Source organism: Carassius gibelio, chromosome B12 (genome assembly GCF_023724105.1).
Source record: "Carassius gibelio isolate Cgi1373 ecotype wild population from Czech Republic chromosome B12, carGib1.2-hapl.c, whole genome shotgun sequence".
Classification (NCBI taxonomy): domain Eukaryota; kingdom Metazoa; phylum Chordata; class Actinopteri; order Cypriniformes; family Cyprinidae; genus Carassius; species Carassius gibelio.
The window spans coordinates 18046826-18071347 of NC_068407.1; the positions used below are offsets into that span (position 1 = coordinate 18046826).

General features: G+C 37.3%; 1 protein-coding gene across 3 annotated transcripts in view; it reads right to left on the bottom strand.

The window, feature by feature from the left end:
• Nucleotides 1-624: 624 nt before the first annotated feature.
• The window catches only part of LOC127968992 (cGMP-dependent protein kinase 1), a 161029-nt gene continuing 137131 nt past the window's right edge, over nucleotides 625-24522 (bottom strand). For 2 of the 3 annotated variants that reach the window (XM_052570535.1, XM_052570533.1), the window contains exons 9-18: nucleotides 23222-23296; nucleotides 7778-7874; nucleotides 4800-4939; nucleotides 4595-4684; nucleotides 4353-4494; nucleotides 3931-4094; nucleotides 3712-3834; nucleotides 3416-3478; nucleotides 3053-3119; nucleotides 625-2397 (exon numbers count right to left, since the gene is read on the bottom strand). In XM_052570535.1, coding sequence (XP_052426495.1) covers nucleotides 2299-2397; nucleotides 3053-3119; nucleotides 3416-3478; nucleotides 3712-3834; nucleotides 3931-4094; nucleotides 4353-4494; nucleotides 4595-4684; nucleotides 4800-4939; nucleotides 7778-7874; nucleotides 23222-23296 — 1060 coding nt within the window. In that variant the 3' untranslated portion in view covers nucleotides 625-2298. Of the gene's footprint in view, nucleotides 2398-3052; nucleotides 3120-3415; nucleotides 3479-3711; nucleotides 3835-3930; nucleotides 4095-4352; nucleotides 4495-4594; nucleotides 4685-4799; nucleotides 4940-7777; nucleotides 8060-8156; nucleotides 8631-23221; nucleotides 23297-24522 lie in introns of those variants that run through there. The other variant, XM_052570536.1, reaches the window with a different exon arrangement.

Below are 24522 nucleotides of genomic sequence, written 5' to 3' on the forward strand. Positions count from 1 at the left end.
CAGGATCCAAGCAGGGGGTAATGCATGTCCTCTGATGACTCTCCAAAACAAACTTGTTTCTTTGTTGATGCTTTGTTGGACTTCATGTTTGAAGCTTGATAAGGAGTTTACTGTAACTAACTGGCCCCAAAATATGTAGTAATAGGTTTAGAAATATAAATAAATAGTTTATATATATAATTTATTATATATATATATATATATATAACCTTTAATTTCTGATCTTAATACCATAAGTTTAGTTTAATACCATAAGTTAATTGTGATGACTTCTCCGCGAGCCATGGTAAATATTTCAATCTTATGCAAGTTAAAATCACCTAGTGACATGCCATTGACTGGTGGCTTTAGCTGTGAACTGGAGGTCAAAAATTTCTTCTTTGCCCCCTGGGTTTACATCTTTTGATGTCTATGGGCCACAGTGCTGACAATGAAAAGCTACCATGCTCATGTGTTATCTTTTGGGAAGAGGGGAGGGCAGATGTTTACTGAGCATTATCACCAGCTGATATGAGTCAGACCCTTCGTATTACTAACACCTCCGGCTACATTCTGAACTTCTGAGTATAAAAAATAATGAATGTAACATTTAATGAAAACAGCAGGTGCAGACGTGCAGACACATTAATTTGAAAGATGCTTTTATTGTAAGAAAATGGCATACAAATCTCTGTACCTTTAAAAAAGCCACAACTGATTAAGAAGAACATCTTGAGGTGTCTGACTAGTCGTGCAGCATCAAAACAAGCAGGGTGAATTATGGATGCCATTGTGTTAAGGCACTTTCAATAATGCCAAAAGATATATGGTGAGCACAGAATATCCAGCTTGTAAAGTAAAGATAACGGAGAACCAGAATAGCATACATGAAAATGTATTATTTTTTTTTTTTAAAGGCAATCGGACTGGTTTTACTCAATACAATAAATCTCTACAAATCGCACAAAAATATTACCACTGTATATATTTATATATACATAAACATTTACCCCTGGTCCTACAATAAATAAGATTACATAATTGGTTTTCCAGCACAGCACTTTGTGTTCAAGCTATTATAGACAGACAGTCTTCTCGTCATTGTTTAAACAAGCCAAGAAGAGTCATGAATATGATTGGTGAAAATCACAGGAGAAAATATTTAGAAAGTTTGTCTGTATCAGTAATAGAGCTGATTATGTAACTTCATAAATACAATTCCGATCTCACCCACATTTTATCAGGGATGCAGCGACTTGACTGCCCTTCCTCTGTTGAAGTACAGTGTGCATTTTAGTAAAAAGCCTGCCCTCTAGTGGAACACAAACTATATTGAGTCTAATTCATTATTTGATTGGATTTCCATTGTCTTAAAGAAAGAAAGAAAAAAAAAGTTTCCCATAATACAGACTAAATGCATTCAGAAGCCTTTAAAATAAAATTAATGAATAAATAACAAATTTAAAACAATACAATAGCAAAACCTATCATCATTTGCTCACCCTCACATCATTCCAAACCTGTATGACTTTTTTTTTTTTTTTTTTTTTTTTGTGGAACACAAAAGAAGATATTTTGAAGAATGTTGGTAACAGCAGTTTCGGTTCCTACTGAATTCATATAATAATATTTTTCAAAATATATTATTTTGTGTTCCGCAGAAGAAAGAAAATCATACAGGTTTGGAACAATATGATTCTGACAGAATTTTCATTTTTGGGTGGACCATTCCTTTAAGAGGTGTATGCATATAAAGTAATAATAATCATATAAATCCATTAAAAGCCATCAATCTCTACCGTTACCTTTTTCCTTTTTTAAAGAATTCTGTTCCAACTATATAAGGCGTATTTATACACAACTAGTCATGCTATCAAAAGTAACCAAAGACTAAATTCCTTTCTAAGATGCATCTTAGAAAAATAATCAATGCTCAGTCCAGATCATAGTGCTTTCTCTACTTATGATTCTGTTTTTAAGACCCAGACCTAAAACCTGAAACCACTGCTTGTGCAATCAGTCAAACGTAAAACAGCAAAGAGAAAAAATGACGGGCTCATTCAAGAACAATCGTCTCCATCAGCTCCGAGTCCATATCTGAGGCTGTGTTGGGAATATGGACTCCAGTTTTTCATATAAGGACAGTTTACGAGGGTCGTGGGGTGCGGCGGGGGGATGAGGACATCCCCAGTGGCACCGCAGGACAGAAGTGTGGGCGAAGGCAACTTGGTGTCACAGAGCTGGGCTAGACGTCATCCGGTCTCCCTTTTCACTGACGAACCACACGGGACACTCCAGGGCATGTTACATGTTTCAGTTTTAGAAATCAGTGTCCCAGCCAGAATTGTCATCTGGGGGAGGGTCCTCATTGTCCTCAGGAAAGCTATCAAAGTTACTGGTGTCAGTCGGGCTTGCAACCTAATAGGTGCATGAATGGAGGAAAAAGGATGTTAGACGAATAGATATTAAGTGCTAATGTAAATGCTGTAAAAACAACTTTAAAGAACTCAATGTTCGCCTGCACGTTTAGTCGCCATTGAATAAATAATCCCAACCAATATAAATTAGTATTTAATTCATACATATTTCTTTATAATCAAATAACTTTTATTATATGGAAAAATTGTGGAAATAGGGTCGCACAATTAATCAATATAAAACTGAAATTGCAAAATGGCCTAATGAATTTATCAGATCGCAAAGGCTGTGATTTAAGAGCCATAAATATTATTATTGTAATTTTACAGTTATACTGTATAAAATATATTATTTTTTTCTGAAATACTTTTTCTGAAATATTTTATTTTAGAATAAAATATAACCATAGTAATATGTATTATTTTGGTTATTATTATTATTGATCTTACGATTCGGTTCACAAAAATCACAGTTCTAGATTTTTTTCACCAAATAATAGGGGGAAAACCACACTAATTTATCATACATTTATGTCTAACAACACTTAACTAACTTTTGTTTATGTTAAATTTATTTGAAATGCAAATCTCTTAGTTCACCCTCCTTATATTCAAATTCACACTTATGAATTAAATTGGAAACGTTTTATACTTACGTCAGGAATAATTGGAGGTGTGAGAGTTCCTTTGCGCAGGCCTTCCCAGTTAAAGCCTTCAAACCATCTATGATGGAAAAAGAAAATTAGTATCCGTCTCAGACAAACAGAATAGAAGTGGTGGAATTTTGTGTCATGTTAAATTTCAGTCTTTGGAATTAATTGATTTAAACAATTATACTTTGAACAGGAATGTTACTATAATGGCAAACAAATCTTGACACAATGCACAGCATAATACGACTAGTTTTATAGGAATTCCTTGACCTTAAAGTTTTATTATAATATTTCAACACTTTTCTAGACTTAAAAACCACAGTCTTTCCCCAAATCCCCAAAGAAGAGGGATATTACAGTACTCACTTGTGCTTTTGGATATCTTTGACTCCATTTTTCAAATTTCCTAGCCTCTCAGACGGATTGTCCCTGAGGGAAACAACATATTCAATACAGATTTAATTTATAGTGCTCATATTCGGTCAAAAATGCTTTTTCTGCATCTACATCAAACCAAGTTTTTTTTTTTTTTGTTCAAACCTTAAGCTATACGTGTGTGCTACAGTTTAAAACAGCAGAACATCTCAAACTGGAAAATCACATGTATTAAATATCTACTTATGTTTCAGACTGAACTTCAAGACGTCGAGAAATGTACCCACCTGCATAGTTTTTTTATTAGATTGCCTGCATTTTTGGTGATCTTCTTTGGAAATTCTATCATGTCGATTCCTCTTAAAATGATATTATATGTCTTCATTGGATCTGGTCCTGAGAATGGTGGGCTGAACCAGAAATGCACATTAGATTTTATAAAACTAGAAGCAGGAGTAATCCTAACATCTATCATGTCATACCCAATGAGAGAAAACACGTTTTACCTTCCAGTCAAGAGTTCATACATAAGAATTCCCAATGACCAGTAGTCTGCTGAGATGTCATGGCCTTTATTCAGTATGATTTCTGGGGCTACATACTCCGGCGTTCCACAGAACGTCCATGTTTTCTTCCCAAATCCAATCTTTTTAGCAAAGCCAAAGTCCACCTATAATAGACAAACAGAATATTCATATCAAAACTGCACCTGTGTGGCTTTTAGTCCATGTTCTTTAGCTTTAAATATACTAATGATAAAAGGGCATTTTGGGTAAATGGACCAAAAATATTAATAACGGATGAAGCTCTAAGGGGCGTATGTGCTCTAGATAGGAAGTCCCGCCCTTTGATACCAACTGACAATAAATTTCACCAGCCTCAGAATGTGTCATCTTATATTAAAAAAGCAATTGAGATGTTAACTCACAAGTTTGGCATATCCTCTGTGATCTAGAATGAGATTTTCTGGCTTTAAATCACGGTAAATTATTCCCTTGGAATGCAGGTAAGCGAAGGCTTCAACCACACAGGCCGTATAAAACCGTGTAGTAGAGTCTTCAAATGATCCTCTAAGAATAAAGAAAGAAAAACACTTCTGGTTCATTGGGTTTCTGTCATTTAGTGTGACAGAATTAGAATCAGCCATCATCACAAGAACAATTTGGCTACCTGTCTCTAAGAATGGTCCAAAGTTCTCCTCCTAGACAGGCCTCCATCAACATGTACAGATATTTGCTGTCTTTGAAAGTCCTGTACAACCTGAAGGAACACAACCACCCAATTTTGTCCCTCAATATATGTTTTTTCCTTTATTATTATTATTTTTTTTAGGATATGACCTCCAATGATGCTCTCAGGAGGTTTTAGAACCTACCTTACAATGAAGTCTGAATGGGCCTCCTGCATGATCTGTTTCTCAGAACGGATGTGTTCCTGTTGCCGCGTGTCCACAATGTGGCGCTTCTTCAGAATCTTCATTGCAAATGTTTTGGTCTCTTCACTCTTGAGCTGCACCTGTGGACACCGAAGGCAGGCAAAAAATGAGCGCTGGAAAAGTGCTAATAAGCTAATTTTCTATTGAAACTAACTGTAAAAACAAGTGCATCTGCTCCTTATTATAGCATTTGAGTCATGGTCTATTAATGTGTTAAGGGTCCTCAAAATAGATCAAGTGAGCAGGAATTCTTCACATTGCGTCTCTGTGATGGCACTTGAGTGTTCATTTGATCCTGTAACTATCTAGCAAACGGATAGCACTACAAGCATATATCACAGCCCTGGTGAAAGGACACTCGTTTATACTATGTTGCTGCAGTGCTAGAAATAGGTGAGTGGAAAGGGGAATCCTCTTCCCAGTTTGCTGGGCTTTCCTTTACAACAGAATCTGATCCGCAATGCGCAATGCTATGCCCTCCCGTCTACGTCAAAGTTTCCATCGTCTTTCTTCAACATAAATGATTTCCATCCATCCATCCATGATTAACTGTCTGCCTACTGTGACGAGTCAGCTGCCTCCTCCCTGATTATCACCGGCACCCCGTCCTAAATCGCCGCCCTTCACCAGGCTCCCGACTGGAGTGGGTGTGTGAGAGGAGGGGCGCTGGACGAGTCAGGGCTGGCGGCGTGTGATGGGGCACACCTGAAGGAAGTGGAGCCTCATTACCGCCGCTGTTTAAAAGCCCAACGCGCCTCTCCTCAGGAGACCGGTCTCTTCCCCGTGCATGCACGCTGGTGTCCTCGTGGGTCCAGGAAGGGAGCGTTGAGGGACTCCCGCGCCACCAAGACGTGAGCTGCCGGACCCGCGATCCGGAGGAGAACCGCACCCGTTTACACGGCCGACGGGCCAGGATGCCGGGCCGTCCATCCCCTACCAGCGCCGCGGCCAATGAGAGAGACGCGGCCGCTAGGAGAAGCCGCCGCCCCTCGCGCCCCGGACCTAGGAGGGGATCGCGTGCGGCCGCCGGACTCCGCCCCTTGCCTGGACCCTTCCTCGGTGAACACTGCCCGACCCACACAAACCCCGCAGCACAACGAGGACACCAGATTCCCTGTTATTTTGGACACTTTCCCCCTTTGGCCACTTTTATTCCCTTTGTTTTATGATTTCTGTTAATAAAAGCCTCTCCGAGGCCTGACGCCACGCCCACTGTGTCTGTCTTGTGCTCCTCCCGTGACACTGGTGGAGAATGCGGGCAAGGCGGAGCCTAGACAGCGCAGTTGGGAAACGTCTGGTGACGTCACTCCCTCTCGCTTGCAAACGTTCGTGAGAACCCAGACTGGGACGGAGGAAAACTGGGGACAGCCTCCCAGCCACACAAGGGGTAAGTGACTTTTCCATTGTCATTTTACCCTGTGGTTGGTTGAGGCTGTCACTAAAACCCGGTTTCTCTGTCCCTGTTCTGGTGCGCTGCGAGAGGGAGGACCGCCCGGAGAGGAAGCCCCGCCCACTCCGACCGTTTGGAGCCTGGTTGAGGATGGTAGCACTCCCGTGTGGGCGGCGCCCTGATGACGGGGATGTCGCTTGGGAGGGGGAATGTGACGAGTCAGCTGCCTCCTCCCTGATTATCACCGGCACCCCGTCCTAAATCGCCGCCCTTCGCGCCCCGGACCTAGGAGGGGAGCGCGTGCGGCCGCCGGACTCCGCCCCTTGCCTGGACCCTTCCTCGGTGAACACTGCCCGACCCACACAAACCCCGCAGCACAACGAGGACACCAGATTCCCTGTTATTTTGGACACTTTCCCCCTTTGGCCACTTTTATTCCCTTTGTTTTATGATTTCTGTTAATAAAAGCCTCTCTGAGGCCTGACGCCACGCCCACTGTGTCTGTCTTGTGCTCCTCCCGTGACACTGGTGGAGAATGCGGGCAATGAGAGAGACGCGGCCGCTAGGAGAAGCCGCCGCCCCTCGCGCCCCGGACCTAGGAGGGGATCGCGTGCGGCCGCCGGACTCCGCCCCTTGCCTGGACCCTTCCTCGGTGAACACTGCCCGACCCACACAAACCCCGCAGCACAACGAGGACACCAGATTCCCTGTTATTTTGGACACTTTCCCCCTTTGGCCACTTTTATTCCCTTTGTTTTATGATTTCTGTTAATAAAAGCCTCTCCGAGGCCTGACGCCACGCCCACTGTGTCTGTCTTGTGCTCCTCCCGTGACACTACCTAACTAATTACAACCTATTTGTCTACTGACCTACCTACACATCCGTTCGTTTGTTTATCTATCCATGCATTAACTGTCTTATTTCCACTGACTATATATACTATCTGTCTACCGACCTACCTACTTAACCCAAGTTAGATGTCTGCCCTTTTAACTTTGTTGTGGAAAGTTACCCTGAATAGAGTTACAACATTCCCAGACCTGATCTAACCTTCAGGACAGTAGAACACATGAGAGCTGCTCATTTGTCCTGCACTGTCTAGAGTAGATTAATAAAATGTATTCTTATATCATTGGTTGACGCAAGTTTTTGTTTTGAGTTATTGCATAACACGCATCAGAAGGCCATAAAGCAACAACTCCATGTGCATTCACTGATTCACTGTACTTTACCTGCAAGGGTGTCCAACCCTGCTCCTGGAGGGCCCATGTCCTGTGGAGATTAGCTCCAACACACTTACCTGCAAGTTTTTAGTGAGTCTGAAGACCTAGATTAGCTGGTTCAGGTGCGTTTAATGAGGGTTGGAGCTAAAACTCTGCAGGACAGTGGTCCTACAGGAACAAGTTTGGACAACCCTGTCTCACTGCAATCACCTTGTCGTGCTTAATTATAGAAGAAGCTGATGATTTTGGTTATTCATTTACATGAAGACATAAAATGCATGCATATAGAAGTGGCCTTTCCTACCAGCTCAACTCTTCCAAATCCTCCAACTCCCAAGGTGTCGATGATGTTGAAGTCCACCAGCTTCAAGTTGGAGAAGAAGGCGTTCTCTGCCTCGTATCTGCATTTTTTTAAGTGGAAAAAGGGAAACTTCTTAGAGGTTTGGACAGAGTATGTGATAGGGAATGTTGGAGCAGGAATTGGAGCAGGAAGGCTGTTTATTCGCTCCCGCTCTTTTCTCTCCTTCACCAAGATAGGAATTAATTCACGCATTCTGACCTCCTTGTAGCTTGACCAAATCAAATACTGTGAAAGAGTCAAATGTACAATTTTCAAAACGGCTAGCAATACTGCAAAGACAATCTTGCAAAATCTGGCTGGCAATATGCAATGCAGTCCTTGCCTCAAGAGCACGTATGGCAGAATAATAACAACAGTCTTTGCTCAAAAGTGGAGTTAAGGCGCCATTTCCAGGTTACATTTCGAGATTCGGGATGCCTCGCTGATTGAGTGTGGCGAAGGACAGATCGATCCAGATTGGTGGAGTCTCTCCGCATCAATATCGGTTTGTGAAAGCTTCTCTGGATATAAAGTTTGGATGCAGAAATACCCAAAGTTGCCACAGTCATCAGCAGAGACGGCACTAAAAGTTGAGCAAAAGTCCTCGCTGAAAAATCTCACAAAGCAAGAGATGCTGTGCTTGCAGCAGCAGGAGTGCACGCTGAGAGACAGTACGCTTGACTGGTGAGTCTAGAGTTGTCCTTGTGACTAAGTCTCAGTCCCTGTGCTTAAACTGAGCTTGACTGTGTTCTCTGTGTGAGCTGCAGTCTCTGCTAATACTGTCTGCCTGATCCAGCTTTATTTTTAGCATGTGAACTTGGCTTACACTTCTCCTAGTCAGAAAAGGTTTTCCTGCTCTACCCTCACGCCACTGTCTCTCTCTAAAGTTCAAATTTAACTTGAGAAGGACACCGATGCTGCATAATTATGAGACCATTTACATACTTTAGTGTTGAGAGAACGAACCTTCCAATTAACACATTTAATAACAAAAATAGCTTGCTCTGGAAATAAATATACCTAGGCCTTTTGACGGGAAGAACCTGGAAGACTGGAATAAATGTATCTTTAGCTAGACAGAAACACAGAATTCCATGTTGATGCTGTCAGCTGTGAAGATCATATGATATATCAGGAATTAGGAATCTTTATTAATTGTACTTTGTTACTATGCTTAAGTGTTGTTTTGATGAATTTACTTGCTCTGGGAAAATGTATTTCTGTTTCCACTTAAAATGATAAAAACTGGCTACATATTTTACAGCATATATGCATTTTGATTTTAATTAGCTATACAATTCATGCTTGGATCACAGCTGTTGACTTAAAGAAATATTTGTAAAAGTTTTATTTATAACCACCAATTACAATCAGCATACTATAAAATCTGATACAGATTAATTTACTTTGTAATATAGGCTTTGGTATAACTCTAATGTGGCCCAGAGATCTACACAGAAAAGACAAATTACATTTAGATTTTATTACTATTTATTTGTTAAATAACTTTGCATACTTTAATAAAAAATACATGTTATAATTGAAAGTGAATCATAAACAATATACTAAATATGTTATATTAATAACTGTTATACTTAAAGTTTCATTTCGCTCAAGTTCTGTTTATTTATTTAGGTAGATACTATGGACTTCAGTACATGAGTTTGACATGATGCACATACAAAAAAAAAAAAAAAAGAAACAAAGATTGATTGATAGATTGATTGATTAATTGATGTGTTTGTCCAAATAATTAAATCACTGAGATGCCATGTTGTTTTCGTCTGCACTGATTTCAATATCTTCTTTTCTTTTCAACAGAAGAAAGATAAAGGTCATACACATACACAGTAATACGGGTTTGGAACAACATAAGGATAAGTACATGAATTTTCATTTTTGGATGAAAATAATATTTTAGAACATCTAATCTTTTTTCACACATTTGAATGTTTCCACCTTGCCATTCAAAAATCAAGATTGTAAAACGCTGAAAGTCTTAGGTTAAAGTCTGAGTACAAGCACCGAATCCCTCATGTCACTTTAGAAGCTGGAAAACACCCTGGAAGACCACCTTTGCAATTTGACACCGCAAGGACACAGTATCTGCAGTAAGTTTCCACATTTAACTGAGACTCCGGGCAGGGGGACAGCTGCCCTCTCAAACCTCTCCAGGCAATGAGGCAATGAACTCAGAACACTGCAGTTGTCCACATAAGAAGAACATGCCACATAGTGACATGACGGTTTCTGCCAAGGGTGACAGTCATTTTGAAAGAATTAAGTATTCCGGTACATTGCCCAATCTATACAAGCAAAAACATGTAAAACAACTGGTTTTAGTATTTTGGTAATAACCAGAACCAATTCTTGATTCCTAGCCCAACATAAGTGGCTTTCACACTAGAGGAACATTTTCATAGTTACTATAGCTATTGGTAGAAGTACCCACTTTTTGTCATGTTCTGGGAACTGGGAATGATTTTAGTTATAGGAATGCCTTTTGGAGAAAAAATTATTAGCTCCTAATTTGAATAGGGTCCAACCCAGCACAGCAGGAACTACCAGTAACTTAAGGGCGTTCGTACCAGTTAGTTATAGGAACGAGTCACCAGAGGGTTCCCTGAGAACTAAATGTTCCTCAAGGACTGTTTTCCTGGTTGCATTTGTACTGCCAGTATGAACTCTGAAGTTACAAAGTGGCCAACAGCAACATCATTTAACAACCCACATTGAACAACTGGAGGACGGTATAGTGCCAGTGTTTCTCTATCTACAGATGCATAACGCATTTGGGGAAGTCGTGGCCTAATGGTTAGAGAGTCAGACTCCCAATCGAAGGGTTGTGAGTTCGAGTCTTGGGCCGGCAGGAATTGTGGGTGGGGGGAGTGCATGTACAGTTCTCTCTCCACCTTCAATACCATGACTTAGGTGCCCTTGAGCAAGGCATCGAACCCCCAACTGCTCCCCGGGCGCCGCATCATAAATGGCTGCCCACTGCTCCGGGTGTGTGTTCACAGTGTGTGTGTGTGTGTGTGTGTCTACTGCTCTGTGTGTGTGTGCACTTCGGATGGGTTAAATGCAGAGCACGAATTCTGAGTATGGGTCACCATACTTGGCTGAATGTCACGTCACTTCACTTCATTCGTGAAGTTACGTAGTTCATGGAGTATGTATATGTAAACTGTGTGTTTACACTTTTTTTCTTCTTGTTTTTGAAATGGCGAGTGCTGGTGTTTCATATGGTTTGTATGTGTTCGGACAATGAACATACATTTTTGTCACTTATATTTCCTACTGTGCTTGGTCAGACTCTAAGCTAATTTAGTCCCCAAAAAAGGCATTCCAATAACTAAAATCATTCCCAGTTCCTGTGGTGTGAACATAGCAAAAAGCAGTAACTTCTGCCAATAGATATAGGAACTATAAAATGTTCCTCCAATGTTCCTGAAATGGCATTGCTGTCAGCCAGCCTAAGTCACTTTAGAACTCATACTTGGTGTATGAATACACCCAGAAAATGGCCTTGGGGAAATTTCAGTTCTCTGGGGCCTGTCTTGGTGGCTAGTTCCTATAACTATCCAGTACTATAAACTGTAAATCAACATGGGGACTAACAGTTTTACTTTGATAAATTAAATTAGCTTTGACATTATAGAACATGTTTATTGTGGCAAAAAAATAAAATAAAAAATAAATATTGTAATAAATAAAAAAAAAACTTTGTTCATGTTTGGAATATAAATGACACACAAGAACAAACCTCACCAGTTCTCATGAGTAAGACATGCACATCTAAGGGTTCTGTTTACAAAATTTTATGTGATCTATGTGCGAGTCTCTATGAACTTTATACATACACAATCTGATTTTATTCCATGAATCAGCTATTTCCACACAGGTGTCTCCAAGCTAATGTTGTTCTTAACTGTTATGGTTACAAGTGTAACCCCTCAAATGTTTGAGCTCCATAAGTGGGCAGAGGGGAGTGGGCTGGATTTCACATAAGCTGTTGACAGGTGATATGTTAGGTGTGAGCTCCGAGAAGAGCAACTGATGATTGACGTCACATGGTCGACTAGAGGATTTTCCACTGCCCTAGCTGAGAGCATGAGTTACAGTGTGTTATGAAAGCTCATATGTACTTCATGGGAGAGTAAACAAGTCCAAGATACTGGCTGAGAGGCTCTGATAAGACAATCTGAAAAGGCCAAAACCGGTTTATATTACTTGGGTCTCAAAACCTCTGGTGGAAGAAAACATTTGACATAGACTGCATTCTAGACTTAGTGAGCAGCCTTGCAGTCCACTGTTTAGAGCAGCAGCCTAACTCAAATGGATTTGACTGAGTTTGTGCACACTACACTGGCAACCATGGGTGTCCAGGAAATGATTTCAATAGAGTTTGGGATTTGCAGGTTTCTAATGAAAGTGCTTTAATAAGCTAATGAATCAATTAATATATAAACCAGTAATAAATAAATGCATTTTAAGTAAACTGCCATTATAACTATATGAATTGAACAAATGTGCATTTATTAATAATTATATATACTGTATATATTAAATGTTTAATGATTAATTAATTAATCTTAGGGATACTTTTCAGTGCTAAATATATTTATCAATCATGTCTCTTTAGAAGACTCTGATTAATGAACTGCTCAATTCATATGGATACATTTTAGATTGTCATTATATACATTGTGAATCTTGAAATGACTGATTACATTAATTGTTGGACAAAGAAAAAAAATATTGTAATTAATTTTCTTTTTTTTAATGTTACTTTTGAAAGCCACTCTAGCAATATTAGGCAAAACTGCCAATTTGTATTTATTTGAATTAATTAAATTAATTTATTATTCAAATGCTGCATTTTTTTCTTTGTTTTAAACTACACCGTTGATTAATTGAATATAAATAATTTCCAGTACTATTAATATATTTCATATATTCAATACTATTTTAGTTGATATTCATCAACTTAAATAGTACTCAAAATTATCATCATCTTTTTTATTTTTATTTTTATTTTTTTCACAGATTTCCTCACAATGCATCATGGGCAGAGCTGGGAAGATTACTTACAAACTGTAATCCGTTACTGATTCCAATGTAATCCATTACATTACATTACACATTTTAAGTAATACAATCAGACTCATTTTTGATTACTTTAATAATACTTTTAACCTAACTTGTTTAAAGTTTAATAGGTCAGGAACGTTATCTTTTAAATGCCGCCTATAAAATCTAGCACAAAGCCAACGTTTTCAGGAGGAATGTTCTAAACATTGACTGGCCTCCAGTCTTTGGTAAAAAGCTGAAAAGCAGTCACATTCCTCCATGCAGAAGTGGCAGCCTTTCAACATATCCACTTCTGCTGTTACAGCTGTGAAAATAAGCTCTTAGTCCGAACTCTAGTCGGAACGCGGGCAGTTTCCTCAAGGGTCAGTGGTTAGCTAAGAACGGCTGGGTGCTGGGCTTTGACCTCATTCCCAACAAAGAAAAGATGGATGAAATGACAGAAAACAGCGTGCTGCGGGCGGCCTGCCCAGGTGTTCTCCACAATGCAGCATTTGACTGCATTACATCCCCTTGACTTCAGTCGACCTCTTTAAGTCTAGGTCAGCTTTTGTTGACTTGGTTCTTGTCACATTATGTTTTACTCATTTAGGTTTGCACGTGTCTTATGTGACCTATCTGACCACAGTGTGACTATAAACAATGATTCACAGGCCTTTTAAAATGTCCAGCACAGATCTTTCTAGAGCTAATAACGTATTTAATGCATGTCAAGCATGACAGAAGCAAGCTAAATCCAGTGCATGCATGTGACCATTTCACATATGTGTTAAATCTGACAGGCTGTAACACCATCAACATCATTTTTTTTTTTTTTTTTACATACTATAACATCTTTTTAGGCTTTGATACTAACATTTAAGCTGTATAAAGATTGATATATTTATATTCAATATTAATTGTATTATTCTTAAAATAAAATTCATCAAATCACATTGAATGAATTTCTGTTATATCGACTTGTTCATGTATGTATGTTTCTTTGATCTTATTTCTATTTTTTTTAATATATTTTTAGACTTAAATGATCACATTTTGTTGCTTGTTATAGGTTATATGAGCCATACAGAATTTAATTTGATGCAAAGACTATAAAGAAATCTACAAATCTAATTAATTTAATATATTAATCTGAATGGTATTATCAAAACAAACAAGAAAGTCAATTGAACTCTAGGTGCTACATTCAAATACAATCAATTTAGCAAATTGTTGGTCCAATGCAGTTCAGTTTATTTTAATATAATTCACTGTTTGATTGTATGGCTTGCCTCAAATCATAAAATGTCACATTTGACTCAAGTCAAAATTTTGAGTTGAGAACCAAGGACTACGCTTATCAGTTTCGCACCCTGATGCAACAACCATTAGCTGTTGGGTCATGTATCGTTGGTATAATGGCCTTACATGGGGTTTGTTTCTTCGTCTGTTTTTAGATGTATGTGCGAGGTCTCAGTCACATGAATGCTAACAGCGGTACTGACCTTGCACCAATCTCAGCTTTGTTCCTTCAACACCCTCTTCTGATGCCACAGATAACAACTGTCATTATGACGGACGGATAGCCTTTCTTCAAACTACAGCAGGACCGTAATAACTCATGAGCGCTGACTGACAAGGTCTTGCTTGTATAATTATTACACTAGTTAATTAGAGATAAATATTACGTAATATTTCTCAATGGGAGGTAATTCAATTCTTGCCAAATTGCTTTGCAGTCAAGCTCGGGAAGTAAAAGTCCCATAGTAAAAATTATCCAATGTAAAATAACAGAAAGAGCTGTCTTTTAGAGCTGGTTTGTTTGGTCTAAGGGCTCAAGATTTGAAGATTTGAGGACTGAAATATTTATGATGAAAACAAATGGGAACATTTGTTCCCAAGGTCACAGATCTCAAAGTCAATGTAAAGGCTTGTGAAACTATGTGCTCAGAAAACAACATGCAAAACATATACATTGACATATTGACGGATGTGGAATTCATAGTAAATGATACAGAATACAACTGAACTTCTGGAGGATGTAAGTAACTGAGCTGTCAAATGGGTTGTGCGTGAGAGTGAAAGGCCAGGTGCAAAAATAAACACCTTACATAAGCATCTGGCAAGATTGTGTTTCTTGAGATACAGAATTCCATAATGTATGTCTGCACAAATATTACCAGACGATGCAAGTAAATACAGTAAATAGATTACATCTTTTATATGTTTAGTGTGTCTTAAATAAAAAGGTTGCATGGCTGTGAACTATATGAACAGTGTTATGGGGAAATTGTGCATGATTAGTTAAAGTGAGTGTGTGTGTGTGTTTTACTTACTGTAAATATTACTAATACTAGTAATATTATTTTAATTTCAAAAAAAGATGCTCTTGGCTTGTCTACTGAGCCCAGAAGAGGGCGCAGTGAGCAAATAGAAACCAATTTAAGCACACCATTAGCAACAACATTGTGTTTTTGTGCAAAATTGCTTGCAAAGAACATACCCGACTTTTAATATATTAAATTATATCATTAATATTAGAAAACAGACAGCGTTATTTATTATATTAACTGGAAAAATCTAAACTGTCAATGATTTTGCCTAAAACACTCCAGAAATTCAGCCACTCATCACTTTTAAGGATCTGTTCATGCAAAATACATTTTTGTGGTTAAAAACATGAGACACAGGGCAGTAGAATATTTGAAGGTTTAACTTCTTTTAGCTAGACTTAAAAAATGCACCAGTCACAGGTGAGATGCAGACACAGCAATAAAAGACCATCTAGTGCATGTTTAGATGGAAAAGCAGTGCAGTAAAATGCAAAAACACATTATTTTTTAAACAAGCGTCAAGTTGTTTTAGCTCAACCAAGATCTTAACCAAGATTTTTTGGTCTAAGCATTGGTCCAGCCTGGACCAAATAAAAAGTACCCCTCACTATTACTGAGGTCATTCAATAAAATGTCACCATTCAATAAAATGTGTCACATAATCAGCTGTGAGCTACACTTTGAAGTCTCCTCTGCTTCTACATATAGGCTGTTTATGACAGGCGATTCCCAAGAAAAACAACATGCTAGTAAGAGGGACAGGAGGCAGCTGTCTACTGCAAGCCCAGCCCAAACACAGTCAACATGCCTAAAGTATGCTAGTGGTGTAGCCAAGTAAGAGAAATGAAGGTAAACCCTAAGCGTTTGTTGAATGACGACATAAGGTTAGAAAGAAATCTGTCTGCCCTATTGCGAAGGACAGAACATAGTGTCCTCATTTTCTGCTACAACATAGTGTGAAATGACATCTGCCTTATCTGTGTGCTCAGCACAGCCAGCGCAGCCAAAGCAATGCAGAGCAACTTTTGGGGTAACCTCAGATCATACTATCAAAATTTTTGGCAGACGTGAGTCTTTGACTCCAAGTCTAAAGCCCTCTATACCACAAGTCAAGTCTATAACAGTTTTCAACATGCAGCAGTTTAGATTTATTAATGTTATAGTGCAATTTTTTTTTCTCCCTAAACACAGTAATACTTAAAAACTGTAATACCGTTAAATAACATTGAGATATTAGTAGAATGGAATGCATTATTACCACTAGTAATAGCAGCAGTAGTAGTATAACCCTACAAATTTGTATTGAATTATAATTATTATCTAATTATTTATGATGTTAAACAAACAAGTACAGTACATAATACTGTACATAATAAATATAATAAGTTTCAATATCATTGTTAATTATTATTATTATTAGTAGTAGTAGTATCAAATTATATATGCAAATTATAAGTATTAGTGATGCAAAATATAAATATTGTATATTGCAACAAATATTTTACATAATTATTATAATAACAGTTAGCATTTTTATTTTTAATTAATAATGCATTTCAAATGCAAGTATTGCAAATAATATCTACTTCTAATGTAATATTTCTAATGATGATTTAATAATAATAATTGTTATTATTATTATTATTATTATTATCATTATTATTATTACCACCAAATATAAATTATTTACAATGTTAAAAAAGTATAAGTACTCTAAATAACAGATATTGTACATAATTCAAATAATAATTTATAAATGATTTAATAAAAATATTAATAATTATTATTTAATTGGCATTACAGATAGTAATATTAACATTGTGAATCAAATGTACATATGGTAAATTATAATAAGTATCGTAAATAATAATTATATTATTATTATTATTATTATTATTATTAAGTGTTGCAATTATTATCATTCATTTTATTATTGTTATTAAACATTATACAACACGTATAACATTGAATAATATCTGCAATGCACTACCAAGCCCTACCAAATGCAATACAAAAATCACCGTTTCTGAAATATCAAAAAGTACAGATGACAAAAAGGGAACAGTCTACATATAAGAAACACACACACACACAAACACACACACACACACACACACACACACACACACACACAGAGAGAGAGAGAGAGAGAGAGAGAGAGAGAGAGAGAAAGAGAGAGAGAGAGAAAGAGCCAAAGGCCAGTATCCTAGTAACTAATGAATATACCGTAATTCTCTTGGGTGACAGAGGTTGTTTAGACACTTGCTATTGTGAGCAGAGTGCATTTCATTAACACAACTTCAGATCTCTCTGTGTGTACAGCACTCCAGTTCCTCTACAAACCTGACACTCTAATGAGAACAGAGGTGCTAAATACACACACTGACCAGCCGCCATGGCAACAAGACCATCGTACAGTACATGTGCATCAGCGGACGTGACCCTAGAAGAACAATGGCTATGTCTGCAGGCAGTTAAGGTGCTGCAGTGTGCCATCCTTCCTTCAAACTGACCGCTGGCTTGGATTTCAACATCAGAGTGCTGCCTAATGCCAGAGTTTGGGAAAACACACCTGAGTCTCATCTGTAACACTATGCTGCAAAGAAATGCTGTGATTGTGATTGCTGTGTATTCTCAAAAGAATAAAACTAAGGTATGTGAACAAAATGCAAGTTTTTGCCATTTGCAATCGATATTAAGCACCTGCTGCAATATTTCAATTACTAAACAGCGCAACAGGAGTGATGGTCCCCAGAGGGTTGGTTCCCTGCTAGGTTTGCCACCACTGTAATCCTCAAACCACCCGCGCTACTGCCGGAAGTGGTTCTCGTCTGTCATCCGCTAGAACAAGCCCCAGATTGCGGCAGCGGCAACGGGACTCCGCTCCCCTACTCCGAGATGGTCATCTTCCTGCAGTGGGAACATGACTCATCCATGAAGGCCACCTCAGCATGCTCGACGCCCAGACATGTGAGGCAGCGATCTTGACCATCACCCATTGCCAGGTAACGACCGCACACAGAAACGCATGAGTGAAATGGCATCCTTATAAGGAAGATCCGTTGCATTGCACCTGCTGCCTTATTATACTCACGCTGTGATCAGCGGCGCCTAGATGCAATAATTATATGTATATTGGTCTATTGAAGCGATATCCCAATTTCGTCGGTCATCGACATGACGTCGAGAGTGACTGACTGAAAGGGAACTATGGGATACCATTCAACATGAAACTTTGCACATTGTGTTTATATTCTGGGTTAATATGCTTGCCTGTACGAAATATGCATCATCAATAAAGAGTTTACTCCTTACCCTTTACTACATTACTACTTATTGCAAACTGCGTAAAAATAACTGGCGGTCAGTGAAGCAAAGCTTCAGTTAAAAAAAAGCATTTGTGTGATGTCACGTGAAAACTATCAATTTACAATGGACATGACAAATTCTGCAGTGCACTGTTAAAGAAAAAAAAATCACAATTTTAATAGTCAAGGACTGTAAAAATGTTACAGTAAGTTTCCATACTATAAACAGTGATTAACTGTTGATTACATATAATGTAAATTTTACCATGAAATACTGACACATTTACGTTGCATGTATGCATGTACAGTATGACTAAGCATTTTGTTGACTTAAGTGGACTGTTTAATTGTTATAGTGTGTCAAATAACAAAAATTTTACTATGTAATAAAAATAAATATAAAAACATAAAAATGTAGTAATAATTAAGATTTTATTTTACACTACAAGTTCAAATACTAATATTTATGTCTTTATTCATTTAAGCATTCAAACCTTCAATCATTAATCATCAAATCCTCAAGTATTTATTTTGCCACAATTCTGCTATAATGCTATAAACGTCCACAATAATGTTAGAAACTCTGAAAGTGGTAAAAAAAATAACATGCAGAGATTTTTTTTTCTTTTTCTTTTTTTCTTTTTTTTCTGTGAAACAATAATAAGAAAAAAAAATACATTTAATTAAATTTAGCAGTCATTAATAATCTATTCAAATCTAATCTGCATCTCTCAATTTCAATTTTTGTGTTTTATAGAAGTCAGTCATATGGGTTTGAAACAAGATGAGGGAATTCAGAAGGTTTTTTGAAAAACTTAACTTTTTAATTTAAATAAATAAATAAAACAGATTGCCTACAGCAACAGGCTAATTTTATTCTGATAGTCCAGCACTTTAATCTCAACTCATCCTCATGTCTGGGCTTTTAACAGGCCCTCTCTTCATTAAACACACTTTCAAAGAAAGCAAAGCCTCTTTTTACAGCTAGAGCTCAACAACAATATGCAGCTATATAATTTTATGCATATTGAAACCACCCCCTCATATCATGCAAGTTAATTATATTGTTCAGTTCACTGTACGTGGTTTTTCATAGACAAAGGGTGCAGTGCGTACACACCTTATAGAAATATAATACTGATTAATAACTCATTTATAGTTCACAGTAACTTAAAAACAATAAGTATATAATTGAAATCAAATGGTATTTTACAACTGACAAGAGATTGTAAATTGTCTACAAAATGTGTACCACTGGACATTGTACGTGCAGGTATGGCCACACGAGGGCGCTCTTAAATCACTCACTGTGTGTGCAGGCTCCATGCTTTTTGATAATAAACATATCCAATCAGCCAAACTGCATACGAAAAGTCTGTTAAGACTTAAGACCTAACAAAGTTATGACTGAAGATTACAAACCAGTTTGAATGTTAAGAAGCATCCAGGACAGCACTGAATACAGACAGAGAGATTTTAAAGGCAACTGGAATTTAAAATGTTGAGAAAGCTCAACATGTCTGCAGATACATGTCTGCAGATATGGTGAAAACTATAAAGTAGTTAGTCATATTGGGTTACTCATTCCTGAAAACCTGTCCAGCTGAGATAATTATAGCCACAAGGAGGTCAGAACCACTGCCAGACATGCAAATCAAATGAAAAACACAAACCAATTAATTTCTGCCATGTGGACCTTCATCATACACCACATGTTCGAACTCATTACAGAAGAGATAAATTCATATTGCAAAGGTGTTATTAATAAAGGGAGCTTGTTTGTCTATGTAGTTTGTACATGTAATTTATTTATTTTTTTTTACTTGATAGTGCATTCAGAAAGTAGTCTGACCTTTTTATTTTCTTTTTTTTTTCATATCCTTTCATGTTGCAGCCTTCTGCTTGCTCTTTTTTACATCAATATACACTCATACTCCAGTCAAATTGTAGTTAAAATCTTACAGACAATCCAGAGAATTTGGATCAATCTGAGCTCATTTTTAAAGGGGTGTTTTACACATTATTTATCATTTACATGTATTCATTTTGCAGACAGTTTTTTCAAAACAGTTTACAATTGAGGAGTACAATAAGCTATTTGTCAGAAGCAAATAAATGCAGGAAGTGCTTGCTATTAAAAGTTTGAGGCATTGTTCAGATTAGTACAAGTTAGCGGGGGAGAGAATAAGGGAAGAGAAAGCAAAGTTCTTTATAATTACTATTTTTTTTCACATAATTTCGAAATGTCATTTCTGTTATGAATGCTCTGATGATTTCCTGGTTTTATGAAGCCCCTCCCTCAGAAAAATGCAATTGGCTCAGTTAGCTGGCCCAGTATGTTGTGATTGGCTATACCGCCCCAATACACATGCAGAAACATCATGCCCCTCACCTCAGCAACATGTGGTCTGGTTGTATTGTAAACAAAGGCGTTGTCAATATCGTTTATCAATTTGAGCCCAACTCAGACCCAGAGAATATGAGAGCATGGCAACAACTCTTCCTCTTAATTAATGCCCTTCTAAATCCCTCTACTAATGTTCTACCTGAGGTTTCTACTGACTTGTGTGATCAGTTTTTAAGACATTTTATCCATAAAATTGAGGATGTTTGTTCAAATATTCAGTCTCAAAAGTTTTCATCCATGGAAATGCCCCTCCTGTGAAAGTGCTCTTTCACTTTTTCAACCTGTGTCGCCCTAACAGCTTCATGATATTGTTTGTAGTATGAAATCTGTTTGCTCTTCTGATGTTTTGCCTACTTATATTTTTAAAGAGGTTTTTTCTGCTCTGAGTCCAGTTGTAACCACCATAGGTAATAGTTCATTGGTCAATGGGGTGGTACCTACTAATTTCAAACATGCTTCAGTAAAGCCGTTCTTAAAAAAAAAAAAAAAAAAAAAAAAAAACTAATTTAAATCAGAATGACTTGAACAACTATAGACCCATCTCTAAACTGTCTTTCATTTCCAAAGTTCTTGAAAATGTTGTTTACCATTAGATATCCTCATACCTGAGGGCTTGTAGTATTTTTGACAAATTTCAGTCTGGTTTCAGGGAGCTACATACTACTGAATCAGCTTTGTTGAAGGTTTTAAATGACATCTTACTCACTCTGAATGTAGGTTCTGGCTGTATTTTAGTTTTGCTTGATTTGAGTGCAGCATTTGACACTGTAGATCACAATATTCTTTTACACAGTCTAGAACATGTAGTTGGCCTCAAAGGTAGAACATTTTCTGTCAAAGTAGGGAATTGTTTTTCTTCCCATGCCCCAAAATATCACAGTGTACCCCAGGGCTCCATCATGGGTCCTCTTTTGTTTGCATTATATATGCTTCCACTTGGTCGTATTATACAGACACAATTTATCTTACCACTTTTATGTCGATGACAATCAGCTCTACTTTCCTATTAAAAATAATAATGGTTCTTTGTCTGTCCTATTTGACTGCCAGTGTGACATACTGTAAAATGTTGGATGGACATGAAGTTCCTACAGTGACAAAACTTAAATTGTTATCTTCGCCTCACCAGATAGGACCTCTGACATGGTTAATCATGTTGGTTCTTTATCCTCAAATGTGTCAAATCTTGGTGTCATTTTTTATTCTAATTTGAGTTTCAATAAGCAGATTAGAGCTATTGCTAAAAGTAGTTTCTTTCAGCTAAGATCTATTGCCAAAATCAAGATAATGCTATCTAAGAAAGATCTTGAAACCATTATTAATGCTTTTATTTCCTTAAAGTTGGATTATTGCAACTCTTTATATCTGAGTTTGCCTAATACAACCGTAAATAATCTACAGATGGTTGAAAACGCAGCAGCCAGGCTTTTGACTGCCACTGAAAAGTCTCAGCACATAACTTCTGTGCTGGACTCTCTCCACTGGTTACCGGTTAGGTCCCGGATTGATTTTAAAACTTTGCTTTAAAAAACTAAATGTGACCGGGCCTTCTCAGTAGCTGGTCCCAGACTCTGGAACAGTTTGCCTCTCTATATTAGGACTTCCCCTTCTGTTTCTACTTTTAAATCTTTATCAAAAACGTATCTGTATTCTTTATGTTTTGAATGATGGTGTTTATATGTTTTCAAGGTTTTGATCCAGTGTGTTAGTTCGCTTATAGTACGGTTTTAATATTTGTTTTAATACCTCTGTACAGCACTTTGGTTACAACTTCTGTTGTTTTGAAATGTGCTCTAGAAATGAATAAACTAAACTAAACTCCTCCAAAGCAGCGTAATACCCTTTTGTTGTATGTTCCTGGGGGCTCGTTAATAACTCGTTGTAATCCATACAAGCCATAATTGTAGGCATTAAACTGCCATAATTTTAAAAGACAATAGCTCTGTTTGCAATGAACTTTCAGCTAACTTTGAAGATATTGTTTATGCTCAAACAGCAACATTACACATGAACTAATGCTAAAAAAGCAAAATCACAATCAACCACCCCTTCAAGTGTAATAGAATGGCACTTACGTCAGTGTGAAGTTTCAGTGTATTCTTTTTAATAATAAATGTAGGGTAAAAAATAAAAATAACAATAATAATAAAACATTTTACCAGAAGTCTGCAACATAAAAGGTGAAAAACTTTTTGTATGCACTGTACTTGATCGAATCATACTGAATCATTTAATGTACAGAGCTCCATATAGTCTGATAACCTGCTCAGAAAGTGTTGAGTATCAGACTTACTTTGCTTTGGCGCCAGCATCATCATAGCCTTTGTTCGAGACATCGTCCAGACCTCCAATCAAATGTTTGAAGGACCTGCAAATGCGAACAGAAAATTGGATTACTTTCATGTGTTCTATTTATAAATCCCTCCAATGTAAAGGAAGTAAAGGTTCTGGGTGGATAATGGGTCGATTCAAAATGGTTTTGTCTTCATGATTTAATCAAAAATTCATACTGACCTTGTTTTATGAATGAGGCCTAATGAGAAGTATTAAAAATCAAAAGGTCTACACAAATTATCCAATATTTTTTCTCCATTTTCCATATAGCCTTTTGCGGGTTGATACGATTGTTCAATTAACAGTTCTGGTCCCTGGCATATTATCATGAACTATTTCAGGTTAACTTGCCCCTGATCATGAGCCACAACAGATTCAAAGCCAAAAAATATAAGCAAGTCGGAGAAAAGACAAGATTAAGGTAGTGTAATAAATGAGTACTTGCATCATCAGATTAACAACAACACAATATAAAACTAGGGGGAAGAAATGTTGCTTCTACCAAAAATAAATAAAATAATGTTGATTTATGTCATTTTCAATACTGTACTAATGCACTAAGTCTGAAAACAATCTAAGGCTTAGAAATGGCATCTTTGTAAGTTTGCAATAAAGTGTAATTTTAATAATAATAATAATAATAATAATAAAATGTTAGACTGACTGACACCATAATGAAACAAAACGTGCCATTTCAGGAACCATTTGTACTGAATAATGCCATAAACAGACAATTATCATTTAGGAACAAACAATCTGACTACAAGTTATGTAGATCTAGGATCTGCAGAGGACAGAGTCAATCACAACACAGTGCATCCCAAATGCTTTTCATCCCATTAAACTTCCAGCCGTTCATCATCATTTGAAGGAAAGACATCTGTGGCTTTCTTTCTGTTTTTAAGGCAGATTATGTCTGAGATCACACATAGAACATTTTGTTCTACTTCTAGAATAAGGCAAGGATTTGGCTTGCAAAACCTGAAGATCTTGGTCTGGGAAGAGTAGAAGAATAAAATGTCTACATGAAAGGCACTTCAATAAGAACACAAATAAATATTAAGGCATATAACAAAAAGCTACCAAGATAGTTTGAATATGATTGTTATAACAAAAGGGACAAAATGCTGAAAATATTCATTATGCAGAACAACTGTTGTCTATATTCTGTAAAAAGAAAGTCTTTTAAATTAATATTTACCAAAAAATAATTATAAAGGCAGCAGTTTGCCAAGGTTGCTGAGCCTAATCACTGCAAAA